Genomic DNA, 13736 nt, shown 5'->3' with positions numbered 1-13736 from the left:
GACCTGTTTGCTTTGTTACCTCCAACAGTAACTTGTGAAATGGTTTTCTGGGTATAACTTTGACATGAAGAAATTGTTTATAAGACGAAAGAAAACTAAAAAACAAAACTGACAACCCATAGAGTGTGCAAATGAGTTACATCATATATAAAAAAAATGATAAACAAATGAGTGGTACAATGTACAAATACTGTATTTTCTGGCGTATAAGACTACTTTTTAACCCAGGAAAATCTTCTCAAAAGTCGGGGGTCGTCTTATACGCCAGGTGTCTTATAGGGCGGGTGCTGAAACTTCCGAGCCGGACTGGAGAATCTGCGGTCGCCGCATATGGTGGGGGGAGCTCAAAAACGGCCGCATCCCCGCCCGATGACGAGGTGAGGGGGCGCCTCACCGGGAAGGTGTAAGTGAAGGGCGGAGCAAGCTGCAGGCGTCGGGGGTATGGAAAAAAGAGAGAGCGGTGCTGTGCCCAGAAAAACACGCCTCTTTCACCCGTCTGGCCCGCCCTTGTATCCTATTACCGTACCTCCTTCTCTGCCTCTCAGATCTCGCTCCTGAGGACTGCAGTGAAGCGGCGCAGGCGCGCATGTGCGAGATCTGAGAGGCAGAGAAGGAGGTAATAGGATACAAGGGCGGGCCAGACGGGTGAAAGAGGCGTGTTTGCGCTACCGCTCTGATAGTCTTGGAGACAGGGAGGGCTGGGCAGGCAGGGAGAGCTGACCAATCCAAGCAGGCTTTGTATACAACAACCAGCCAATCGCCGGTAAGGTACATCGCTTGCCGTGATTGGCTGGTTGTTGTATACTGGGTACCACATACAGTACAGCACCAGTATCTGTACCTGTTCATACAGTATAGCACCAGTACATACAGTACAGTATACAAATGTCCAACAGTCAAAACCCCATCATGGCTCCACCAGCAAGAAGAAAGAAATATGAAGCCAGTTTCAAACTTAAAGTTGTAAACTTTGCCATGGAACATAATAACTGCGCTGCTGCAAGACAATATGGAGTAACAGAAAAGATGGTTCGGGACTGGAAAGCAAATGAAAAAGCATTAAAGAGTATGCCAAGGGGTAAGTGTGCATTAAGAAGAGGCACTCCACATTGGCCAGAACTCGAAAAACATATAGCAGACATGGTGAATGAGCATCGCCAAAACGGTTATGTAGTGACACGAAATAAAATACATTTGTTTGCACTTCAGTGGGCCAAATCTAACCCAGATCACAGCAACAGATTTAAGGCCACTGTATCCTGGTGTACTAGATTCATGGGAAGGCATAATATGGTACTGAGGCAAAAGATGAAAATTGCCCCAAAATTACCTGCAGATCTTGATAGCAAAGTAAATAGTTTCCATCGATACGTAATACAACAGCGCACTAAACATGGCTATGCGTTGAGTAGTATTGGAAATATGGATGAAACTCCAATGAATTTTGATATGGTTGGAAATAAAACTGTCCATCAAAAAGGTGAAAAAACAATTTTAATTAAAACAACAGGACATGAGAAGTCCAGTTTTACAGTGGTACTAGGATGCACAGCTGATGGCGCCAAACTGAGACCAATGATTATTTTTAAAAGAAAAACAATGCCGAATTCAAGTTCCCTGTTGGTTGTTTTGTACATGTGAATGAAAAAGGCTGGATGGATGAAGAAGGGGTAAAGCTATGGCTTGATAATGTATGGAGCAGGCGACCAGGTGGACTTATTCAAAAATGTAGTCTACTGGTGTGGGATATGTTCAGGGCTCATTTAACTCCCAGCACCAAGCAAATGCTTGCAAGACTAAACACAGATGCGGCAGTTATTCCTGCAGGATTGACATCGTTGGTACAGCCACTGGATGTGTGCCTAAACAAGCCATTTAAAGATCGCATTCAAGAACAGTGGAATGAATGGATGGTTAGCGGCGAAAAGTCATTCACAAACGGAGGAAACATGCGTGCTCCACAGTTGGATGTTTTGTGCAAGTTTGTCATAAAAGCCTGGAATGATATTGATGGAGAAACAGTAATCAAGTCTTTCAAGAAGTGTGGCATATCAAATTCATTAGATGGTATGGAGGACGACTACTTGTGGCAAGATGAAGAGGAAGCCGAAGCTGAGACCACACCATCTGATACGGAATTCGATCCATACGGTGACTGCCTTACAAATGTATCACAAGATGTCATTGATGTACTTATGATATCAGATGACGAACAGGAGGATTTTGAAGGCTTTTAAAGGGAAACTGTCACGCCAGCAAAACCTGTAAAAATACCATAGCTTGCAGTTATGATGGGCGTTGCTAACTCGCCAGGGACTTGCCTGGCACTTGCTCTCTCTCTATTGTTTGTTATCTTCCTCCTATCATCATCAGTTCCAGTTTGGTTGACAGCTTAGAAAACAAACAGCATGGCAGCTCCCATGGGTTTATTGTCTTATCCTTCCTTTCAGCTTTAGAGTGAATTAGGAAAAGTTTAATCCACTTGCACTGTTTTATGTTTACATGTTTGATGACAAACAGCCTTATGTTTATAAGTGACAGTTTTCCTGCTAAGTACCTGCATGTCATAAGCATTTGAATTAAAATTACCATATTGAAATCAAATCTGATGTTTTTTTAATTTTTTTTTTGGTGTGCGTTGGAAGAGGGGTAGTCTTATACGGCGAGTATATCCCAAAGTCTATATTTTAACTGGAAAAGTTGGGGGTCGTCTTATACGCCCAGTCGTCTTATACGCCGGAAAATACGGTACTTAAAGCAACCCCCTCTTCAGGTATGAAGTTTTAGAATACAAGATCACATTCAAACAAAAACAAAGTTTGATTAACTATATTTAAAGGACTGGTTCACTAATGGGAGGATAAGGTTCACCAAGCAATGAGAATCAACCAGGGTATTCAATCAATAAACTTAGAACACTAAAAACATTAGAGGGACATTCTTATTCAATTGAGGTAGGCTAATGGTTAAGCATCGGCAGCATAATTCAGTTACCATATGTGAAGAATTAGTGCCATATATCATAGAATCATAGAAGATTAGGGTTGGAAGAGACCTCAGGAGGTCATCTAGTCCAACCCCCTGCAGGATCAACCCCAACTAAATCATCCCAGACAGAGCTTTGTCAAGCCAAGCTTTAAAAACCTTTAAGGATGGAGATTCCACCACCTCCCTAGGTAACCCATTCCAGTGCTTCACCACCCTCCTAGTGAGATAATTTTTCCTAATATCCAACCTAGACCTCCCCTACTTCAACTTGAGACCATTGCTCCTTGTTCTGTCATCCACCACTGAGAACAGCCGAGCTCCATCCTCTTTGGAAACCCCCTTCAGGTAGTTGAAGGCTGCTATCAAATCCCCCCTCACTCTTCTCTTCTGCAGACTAAATAACGCCATTCCCTCAGCCACTCCTCATAAGTTATGTGCCCCAGCCCCCTAATCATTTTCATTGCCCTCCACTGGATTCTCTCTAATTTGTCCACAACCTTTCTGTAGTGGGGGGCCCAAAACTGGATGTACTACTCCACATGTGGCCTCACCAGTGCTGCATAGAGGGGAATAATCACTTTAATCAATCTGCTGGCAATGCTCCTACTAATGCAGCCCAATATGCCGTTAGCCTTCTTGCCAACAAGGGCACACTGTTGACTCATATCCAGCTTCTCATCCACTGTAATTCCCAGGTCCTTTTCTGCAGAACTGCTGCTTAGCCAGTTGGTCCCAGCCTGTAGGAGTGCATGGGATTCTTCCATTCTAAGTGCAGGACTCTGCACTTGTCTTTGTTGAACCTCATCAGATTTCTTTTGGCCCAATCCTTCAATTTGTCTAGGTCACTCTGGACCCTATCCCTACCTTCCAGCATATCTACCTCTCCCCCCAGCCTAGTGTTATCTGCGAACTTGCTGAGGGTGCAATCCATCCCATCATCCAGATCACTAATGAAGTTGAACAAAACAGGGGGAGGGATAGCTCAGTGGTTTGAGCATTGGCCTGCTAAACCCAGGGTCATGAGTTTAATCCTTGAGGGGGCCACTTAAGGATCTGGGGCAAAATCAGTACTTGGTCCTGCTAGTGAAGGCAGGGGGCTGGACTTGATGACCTTTCAAGGTCCCTTCCAGTTCTAGGAGATGGGATATCTCCATTAATTTAATTTATTTATTTATAAAACCAGTCCCAGGACCAACCCCTGGGGCACTCCACTTGATTCCAGCTGCCAACTAGACATTGAGCCATTGATCACTACCCACTGAGCCCAATGATCTAGCCAGCTTTCTATCTATTTTATAGTCCATTAATCCAATCCATACTTTTTTAACTTGCTGACAAGAATACTGTGTGAGACTGTATCAAAAACTTTGCTAAAGTCAAGTGTGACAGGGTCGTAGCTCACCGCTGTGGCACCTCCTCCTGGTCGTCTTGGGGAATTGGCTCGAACCAGTAGGGCGCCTCTTCGGGTGGCGTCCCGCCTGTCGTTCCACCTGCGTTGGGTGCGCGGACTTGCGTCACCCTCAATGTACGGAGTCCTCTTCTGGAGCACTGTCCTCCGACAGTGTCCCTTTCGCCTCTTCACACCCCCTTCCGGGGGGGGGGTAAACAACAGCCCCACACCTTCGAGTCCGATCCTCACCGTCCAGGACCTGGTGTGGTTCTGACCGGCCGCTCCCTGCGGCCCGTGGCTGTGCGTGGGGTAGCACAGCAAACAAAGGGGGGAAAAGGAGGGCGGGGGACTCAGGCCCGCCCACTACTCTGAGTCCCGGTCCAGAGGCCCTCGGGTGACAGTCTCCCTGTCTTCCTTCTCTTTCCTCCTCTGACTATCCCTCTGGACCGCTTCCCCAACAGCCCTTCGCTACGCTAGGCCTCCTCCTCCCAGGCCTGCCGCCTAGCAGGCTATGGAGTGGGGCCTTCTCCCACTCTCTCAGGCTGGCCTGCACTGCGCTGTCCGTGGTGCTGGCCTCCCAGCTCTGGAGACAGACCTTCCCCTCTGAAGGCCTGGGACAGACTGACTGCTCCTGCTCTGGGCAGCCTTTTATATGGCTAAGCCGGGCCCTGATTGGCTGGCTCCAATCTGCCTTCTTATTGGCTCCCAGTAAGCCCTCTCCTGATTGGCCGCGCGTCTACGCAGGCGCCTAGGCCTGCCGCAGCCCAGTCTCTCTGGGTGTGGGGTAATCGCCCCACCACACACCCTCCCCCTTAAGAACCCTCCCGGGGGGGTTATCCTAACCAGCCTAATGGCCTAGAGCACGTAAAGCAACCTTTGTCCCGCAGTGGCTCGGCTTACCGGCTCAAAGTCTAGAAACTTAGCCCTTGTCACTGGGCCTTATGGCCTACTGGCCCCAAAGTCCCGGAAATTAGTCTTTGCCAACGGGCAACCCGGCTTATCCACCGTCTCAGCGGGGGGGTCCCACCGAAACACGCTGAGGCTTACCGGGTCCGACGTACCAGTCCGTCTCTTCCCTTAAGCTGCCTCCTATCTGTTCCGCTGCTGGAGTGTCCCACGGGTCTCCTGATTCTCCACGGGTCTCGTGGTCCACCGCCTCGGCTGGTCCCTCCCACAGTGAGGCTCCCTCTCGACCTGGAGAAGTCGCAGTCCTCGGCGGTTCCAGGAGTGTGGGCTGGTCCTCCACCGGGGCTTCCCGCAAGGGTTCTCCTCCCACGGCCGTCTGCCTAGGCTGGGGTATGTTCCCTCCTCTCGCACTCTCTGTGCATTTGAGACACACCCCGTACAAGCGTGACGGATCCTCTGCCGTCAGGGCTAACTGTTTAGGGCCTCGGCAGTTGGATGGGAGCTTAACTGCCCCCTTGCAGACCACCCCCTGCGCTAAGGATCCCCCTCCTTGACCCGATTCTTCGCCCTCCTCCCCTAGCCTGGAGAAGAAATCGGCGTTAGTATGGGCCTTACCCGGTCGGTGTAGCACCTGGAAGTCGTAAGGCTGGAGGGCGAGGTACCACCGCATAATTCTAGCATTCGTGTCTTTCATGCTGTGGATCCATCGCAAAGGGGCGTGATCTGTGATTAATTTAAAACTATTCCCTAGCAGGTAGTAACGGAGGGCGTCGATAGCCCACCGTACCGCCAGGGCCTCTTTCTCTATCGTTGAGAAGTGTCTTTCTCGGGGGAACAGCTTCCGACTTAAATACAGTACTGGGTGTTCCTCCCCGTCTACTTCCTGGGAGAGTACTGCGCCTAGGCCGACTTCCGAAGCGTCTGTTTGTAGTATAAACTCCTTCGTGAAGTCGGGGTGTCGTAGTACTGGTTCTTGAGTGAGCCGTTCCTTGAGTGTGTTAAAGGCTCGCTCGCATTGTGTAGTCCACTGTACCTGTCGAGGCTGGGAGTTCTTCGTTAGGTCTGACAGGGGGGCGGCTATGGATGCGAAGTCTGGTACAAAACGACGATAGTACCCAGCTAATCCCAAGAACTGACGCACTTGTTTCTTCGTCGTGGGGGTGGGTACATCTCTGAGGGCTTGTACCTTGCTAATCAGGGGTGTTAGTTTCCCCCCTCCTACCGTGTATCCCAGGTAGGTCACTTCTTCTTGGCCTAAGTGACATTTCGCCGGGTTAGCTGTTAGGCCGGCCGCTCTGAGGGCTTGTAGTACTGCTGCCAGGTGGTGTAAATGGCTCTCCCAGTCAAGGCTATAAACCACGATATCGTCGATGTACGCCGCCGCGTATTGGTCGTGGGGCTGGAGGACCTTGTTCATCAGGCGTTGGAACGTGGCTGCGGCTCCGTGCAAGCCGAACGGCATGGTTACGAACTGGAAGAGGCCGAAAGGCGTAGGGAAGGCCGTCTTCGCTCGGGAGTTTGGCGTCAGTGGGATCTGCCAATATCCTTTAGTTAAATCTAAAGTTGACAGGTACTTGGCTCCTCCGAGGCGCTCTAACAGTTCATCCACTCTCGGCATTGGATAGGCATCAAAACGAGAGATAGCGTTGACCTTTCTGAAGTCGATGCAAAACCGGGTCGCCCCATCTGGTTTCGGTACTAAGACGATAGGGCTTCGCCACTCACTCGTCGATTCTTCTACCACTCCCATCTCCAACATAGTCTCCACCTCCCGCCGGACGGTGTCCCACATTTTCTTGGGTAACGGTCGATGGTTGTCCGTCACTCTCTTCCCGGGGTCTGTGGCAATATGATGACTCATTAGGGTCGTCCGGCCTGGGCGGGCCGATAATACATCTGAGAACTTCTCCACCATCTGTTGCAGTTGTCCTCTCTGTCTGGGGTTGAGGCCTGACCCCACCACAGCCGGTCCGGGGTCGGGAAGATCTCCTGCTAGGGGTCCAAGTTCCGACTCTGGGGTGGACGGGCCGATGAACATGGCTTCCCGGGTCTTCCAGGCCTTTAGGAGATTAATATGGTAAATACGGGTCTCTTTGCGTCGACCAGGTAGTCTGACCTCGTAATCGACTGGTCCCACTCGTCGGATCACTTCGTAGGGACCCTGCCATTTGGCCAGGAGCTTCGACTCGGAAGAGGGCAGTAACAGCAACACCCTATCGCCTGGGGCGAACTTCCTCCCTCTAGCCCTTCGATTATAGAGGCGCTCCTGACCTGCCTGGGCCCGTTCCAGGTTTTCACGGGCGAAGGCCCCTAACGTTTGGAGTCGCTCCCGGAGCTGTAGCACGTATTGTGTGGTCCCAAGGACCCGTGTTTCCTGTGCTTCCCACTCCTCCTTCAGGAGGTCCAGTATTCCTCTGGGCTGCCTGCCGTATAGGAGCTCGAAGGGCGAGAACCCCGTCGAGGCCTGTGGTACCTCTCTTATTGCGAACAACAGGGCCGGCAACAAGGTGTCCCAATGTGAGGGGTCCTCCTCCACAAACTTCCGCAACATGGCTTTTAGTGTACCATTGAACCGCTCTACCAAGCCATCGGTCTGCGGGTGGTACACCGATGTCCGGAGGGTCCGGATATGGAGGAGGCGACATAGCTCAGCTATTAACTTGGAGGACACATTGGTGCCCTGGTCTGTCAATATTTCACCGGGTATCCCCACCCGGGCGAAAATCTTTACCAGTTCACCCGCAATGGTCGGTGCCGTCGCTGTCTTTAGGGGAACGGCTTCGGGATAGCGTGTGGCGTAGTCCACGACTACTAGTATAAAGCGGTTCCCTGTCTTGCTTCGCTCAAGGGGGCCGACGAGGTCCATCCCGATCCGTTCAAAGGGTACCCCCACGACTGGCATGGGTACCAGGGGTGCAGGAGCTACCCCTTTCGGTCCGGCTCGCTGGCATTCTGGGCACGAGGCGCAAAAGTCTGCCACTTCCCGGTGGATGCCTGGCCAGAAAAACCGGCGGGCCACCCTCTGTAGGGTCTTCTCGCGTCCGAGGTGTCCAGCCCAAGGGTTCGCGTGGGCTAAGTGGAGGAGACCGGCTCGCAGTCTCCGGGGGACCAACAGCTGACGGAACGTCTCCCGGGTCTGGGGTTCCTGCGCTATTCGGTACAGGCGATCCTGCCATACCTCAAAGCGGGGGCCCTGCGGAATCCGTTGCGTCCCGTCCCCCTCAATGACCGGGTTGGTGGCTTGCTCCCAGGCTCGGCTTAAGGTTGGGTCTTCCCGTTGCTCACGTAAGAAGTCCCCGTCGCGCTCTAACTCTACCCGGGCGTCCTCCACCGAACGGGGTCTGTCTCCCGGACAACTCGCAGGGGTCTCCGCCGTCGAGGAGGTCCCCTCGCCGGGGTCATCCCTTAGCCTGCTCCCAAGCAGCCCCGTTCCCGGTGCTATAGTCCTGTCTGGTCGGGGCTTGGGTGGCTGATATCTTAGGAGGACCTCTCCGAAGCCGGGCCAATCTCGTCCCAACACCACCGGGTAGGCCAGCCTAGGGGCCACTCCTACTCGGAGACCCTCCTCTCGGCCGCCTACTCCCATCTTGACCCAGGCTGTGGGATACTGGCGGATGTCTCCATGCACACACTGCAGGTAGATCGGGGGCCCCGAAAGATTGAGGTTCGGGACCAGCCCCTCTCGTATGAGGGTCTGACTACACCCCGAATCTACGAGGGCATTGGTGGGGTTCCCTTCAACCTGGACCGGGACTATCAATTTTCTTACCCCTTTCTGCCGTGCCCGTTGTCCGGCCATCCAGGCCTGCCCGTAGCTGCAGTCCATAAAAGGGCAATCTCGCCGGAAATGTCCCTCTTGACCGCAGCCCCAGCACCTCTCTCGGGTTTCGGCCGGGCTTGGGCCTCCTCCGGGGGGGCCTGTTCGCTCCGGGGGCTGTCGCTCCCTCCGAGTCGCCATCGGTAATAACTTGGGTCGGGGTTCAGGGTTGGGGGGTATCTGGTGCCGATGGCTGTTGCCTGCCAGTGGTCCAGAGGCTCCCGCCCCACGGGAGTTCCCCTTCTCTGCGCCGCCCTTGCGACCAAGGCTCTCGGCTGCTCGGGGTGGCGCCTCTGCCCCCTCGGCCGATAAGTAGTCCTCCATTAAGGCCACTGCTGCGGAGAGGGTGGCCGGTCGATGCCGTCGCACCCAGGCCCTCCCTCCCGGGGGTAGGATCTGGGTGAACTGCTCTAAGGCTACCAGCTCCGCCACCTGGGGTCCCGTCAGGCCCTCTGGGTCCAACCATCTCCAGCAGTGGTCCCGGATGCGTTGGGCCACGGCGCGGGGTCGGGCCCCCGGAGGATATTGTTCCTTACGGAGACGCTGTCGGTAGGTCTCTGGGCTAATGCCGGTATGGTCTAGGATGGCCGCCTTGACTCGGGCGTACTCGAGTGCTTCCCGGGGGTCGAGGCTCCGATATGCGGCCTGAGCCTGCCCCGTCAAATAAGGGGCTAGTAACGTGGCCCAATGTTCTGAGGGCCACCGGGCAGCAGTCGCCACCCGTTCAAATGTGACCAGATAGGCCTCTGGGTCATCCTCGGGCCCCATCTTGGTGAGGCGTATCGGTAGGGCCCCTGGGGTATCCCCCAGTCCGGTTCCCATGGGGGCGGCAGGGGTGCCTCCTGCCGGCCGTAACAGTGCGGCCATCTGTTGCACCAAATGTTCCTGCTGCACCCGCTGCTGGGTGGCCAACTCTCGGAGGAGCTGCTGCTGATTCTCTTGGTGCTGAGTCATCAGCAGCTGCTGCTGAGTGGTCATCTGCTGCAGCATTTGCATCTGCTGCTGGTGCTGCTGGGCCGACTGCTCTTGCTGCTTCTCTAGCAGCCATTTTAATAACTTCTCAGCCTCCATGTTGGGGTTCAGCGGGTTACTCCCGGTTCAATCCCCTCACTCTGGACCCCTTTGGTGGGTCCGGGTCTGTACCCACAATCTGGGTCGACCGTCTGTCTGCGCAAGACACTGCTCTGGGCAATAGTCCGCAGTCTTGGCGCTGGCCCCTCGTATCAGGGGCGGACCGCTATGCCCGCATTCTCCACCACGTGTGACAGGGTCGGTAGCTCACCGCTGTGGCGCCTCCTCCTGGCCGCTTCGGGGAATTAGTTTTGCGCCAGTAGAGCGCCCTCTTTGGGTGGCGTTCCGCCTGTCGTCTCGCCTCTGTGGGGTGCACGGACTTGCGTTGCTCCCGACGTCGGCGTCCTCTTCCGGAGCACTGCCCTCCGACAGTGTCCCTTTGTCCAATCACACCCCCTTCCGGGGGGGGGGGTAAACAGCAACCCCACACCTTCAAGTCCAATCCTCACCGTCTAGGATCTGGTGTGGTTCTGACCGGCCGCTCCCTGCGGCCCGTGGCTGTGCGTGGGGTAGCACAGCAAACAAAGGGGGAAAAAGGGGGGGGGGACTCAGGCCCGCCCACTACTCTGAGTCCCGGTCCAGAGGCCCTCGTGTGACAGTCTCACTGTCTTCCTTCTCCTTCCTCCTCTGACTATCCCTCTGGACCGCTTCCCCAACAGCCCTTCACTACGCTAGGCCTCCTCCTCCCAGGCCTGCCGCCTAGCAGGCTATGGAGTAGGGCCTTCTCCCACTCTCTCAGGCTGGCCTGCACTGCGCTGTCCGTGGTGCTGGCCTCCCAGCTCTGGAGACAGACCTTCCCCTCTGAAGGCCTGGGACAGACTGACTGCTCCTGCTCTGGGCAGCCTTTTATATGGCTAAGCCGGGCCCTGATTGGCTGGCTCCAATCTGCCTTCGTATTGGCTCCCAGTAAGCCCTCTCCTGATTGGCCGCGCGTCTACGCAGGCGCCTAGGCCTGCCGCAGCCCAGTCTCTCTGGGTGTGGGGTAATCGCCCCACCACACACCCTCCCCCTTAAGAACCCTCCCGAGGGGGGGGTATCCTAACCGGCCTAATGGCCTAGAGCTCGGAAAGCAACCTTTGTCCCGCAGTGGCTCGGCTTACCGGCTCAAAGTCTAAAAACTTAGCCCTTGTCACTGGGCCTTATGGCCTACTGGCCCCAAAGTCCCGGAAATTAGTCTTTGCCAACGGGCAACCCGGCTTATCCACCGTCTCAGCGGGGGGGTCCCACGAAAACACGCTGAGGCTTACCGGGTCCGACGTACCAGTCCGTCTCTTCCCTTAAGCTGCCTCCTATCTGTTCCGCTGCTGGAGTGTCCCACGGGTCTCCTGATTCTCCACGGGTCTCGTGGTCCACCGCCTCGGCTGGTCCCTCCCACAGTGAGGCTCCCTCTCAACCTGGAGAAGTCGCAGTCCTCGGCGGTTCCAGGAGTGTGGGCTGGTCCTCCACCGGGGCTTCCCACAAGGGTTCTCCTCCCACCACCGTCTGTCTAGGCTGGGGTATGCTCCCTCCTCTCGCACTCTCTGTGCATTTGGGACACACCCCGTATAAGCGTGACGGATCCTCTGCCGTCAGGGCTAACTGTTTAGGGCCTCGGCAGTTGGATGGGAGCTTGACTGCCCCCTCGCAGACCACCCCCTGCGCTAAGGATCCCCCTCCTTGGTCCGATTCTTCGCCCTCCTCCCCTAGCCTGGAGAAGAAATCGGCGTTAGTATGGGCCTTACCCGGTCGGTGGAGCACCTGGAAGTCGTAAGGCTGGAGGGCGAGGTACCACCGCATAATTCTAGCGTTCGTGTCTTTCATGCTGTGGATCCATCGCAAAGGGGAGTGATCTGTGATTAATTTAAAACTATTCCCTAGCAGATAGAAACGGAGGGCGTCGATAGCCCACCGTACCGCCAGGGCCTCTTTCTCTGTCGTTGAGAAGTGTCTTTCTCGGGGGAACAGCTTCCGACTTAAATACAGTACTGGGTGTTCCTCCCCGTCTACTTCCTGGGAGAGTACTGCACCTAGGCCGACTTCCGAAGCGTCTGTTTGTAGTATAAACTCCTTCGTGAAGTCGGGGTGTCGTAGTACTGGTTTTTGAGTGAGCCGTTCCTTGAGTGTGTTAAAGGCTCGCTCGCATTGCGTAGTCCACTGTACCTGTCGAGGTTGGGAGTTCTTCGTTAGGTCTGACAGGGGGGCGGCTATAGATGCGAAATCTGGTACAAAACGACGATAGTACCCAGCTAATCCCAAAAACTGACGCACTTGTTTCTTCGTCGTGGGGGTGGGTACATCTCTGAGGGCTTGTACCTTGCTAATCAGGGGTGTTAGTTTCCCCCCTCCTACCGTGTATCCCAGGTAGGTCACTTCTTCTTGGCCTAAGTGACATTTCGCTGGGTTAGCTGTCAGGCCGGCTGCCCTGAGGGCTTGTAACACTGCTGCCAGGTGGTGTAAATGGCTCTCCCAGTCGAGGCTGTAAACCACGATATCATCTATGTACGCCGCTGCGTATTGGTCGTGGGGTTGGAGGACCTTGTTCATCAGGCGTTGAAACGTGGCTGCGGCTCCGTGTAACCCGAACGGCATGGTTATGAACTGGAAGAGGCCGAAAGGCGTAGGGAAGGCAGTCTTCGCCCGGGAGTTTGGCATCAGTGGGATCTGCCAATATCCTTTAGTCAAATCTAGGGTTGACAGGTACTTGGCTCCCCCGAGGCGCTCTAACAGTTCATCCACTCTCGGCATTGGATAGGCATCAAAACGGGAGATAGCGTTGACCTTCCTGAAATCAATGCAAAACCGAGTCGTCCCATCTGGTTTCGGAACTAGGACGATAGGGCTTCGCCACTCGCTCGTCGACTCCTCTACCACTCCCATCTCTAACATCGTCTCTACCTCCCGTCGTACTGTATCCCACATTTTCTTGGGCAACGGCCGGTGGTTATCCGTCACCCTCTTCCCGGGGTTGGTGGCGATATGATGACTCATTAAAGTCGTCCGGCCCGGGCGGGCCGATAAAACGTCCGGAAACTTCTCTACCACCCGTTGTAGTTGCCCTCTTTGTCTGGGGCTGAGGCCTGACCCCAGTGTGGCCGGTCCGGGGTCGGGAAGGTCCCCTGCTAGGGGTCCAAGTTCCGAATCTGGGGTGGACGGGCCAATGAACATGGCTTCCCGGGTTTTCCAGGCCTTTAGAAGGTTAATGTGATAAATGCGGGTCTCTTTCCGTCGACCAGGTAGTCTGACCTCGTAATCGACTGGCCCCACTCGTCGGATCACTTCATAGGAACCCTGCCATTTGGCCAGGAGCTTTGACTCGGAAGAGGGCAGTAAAAGCAGCACCCGATTGCCTGGGGCGAACTTCCTCCCTCTAGCCCCTCGATTATAGAGGCGCTCCTGACCTGCCTGGGCCCGTTCCAGGTTTTCACGGGCGAAGGCCCCTAATATTTGGAGTCGCTCCCGGAGTTGTAGTACGTATTGTTTGGTCCCAAGGACCCACGTTTCCTGTGTTTCCCACTCCTCTTTCAGGAGGTCCAGTATTCCTCTGGGCTGCCTGCCATATAGGAGCTCGAAAGGCGAGAACCCCGT

At 54.5% G+C, this 13736-nt stretch overlaps 1 protein-coding gene across 1 annotated transcript; it reads right to left on the bottom strand.

The window, feature by feature from the left end:
• Positions 1-5219: 5219 nt before the first annotated feature.
• On the bottom strand, positions 5220-13455 carry LOC117876549. The gene is made up of 2 exons (XM_034768806.1): positions 11752-13455; positions 5220-10191 (listed from the first exon to the last, which is right to left on the bottom strand). The coding sequence occupies exons 1-2, from the start codon at positions 13314-13316 to the stop codon at positions 5388-5390; spliced, it is 6369 nt and encodes a 2122-aa protein (XP_034624697.1). The 5' UTR covers positions 13317-13455; the 3' UTR covers positions 5220-5387.
• Positions 13456-13736: the final 281 nt, after the last annotated feature.

The sequence above is a fragment of the Trachemys scripta genome, chromosome 4 (assembly GCF_013100865.1).
Source record: "Trachemys scripta elegans isolate TJP31775 chromosome 4, CAS_Tse_1.0, whole genome shotgun sequence".
NCBI lineage: Eukaryota > Metazoa > Chordata > Testudines > Emydidae > Trachemys > Trachemys scripta.
This window is presented reverse-complemented; position numbering and strand designations above follow the sequence as displayed.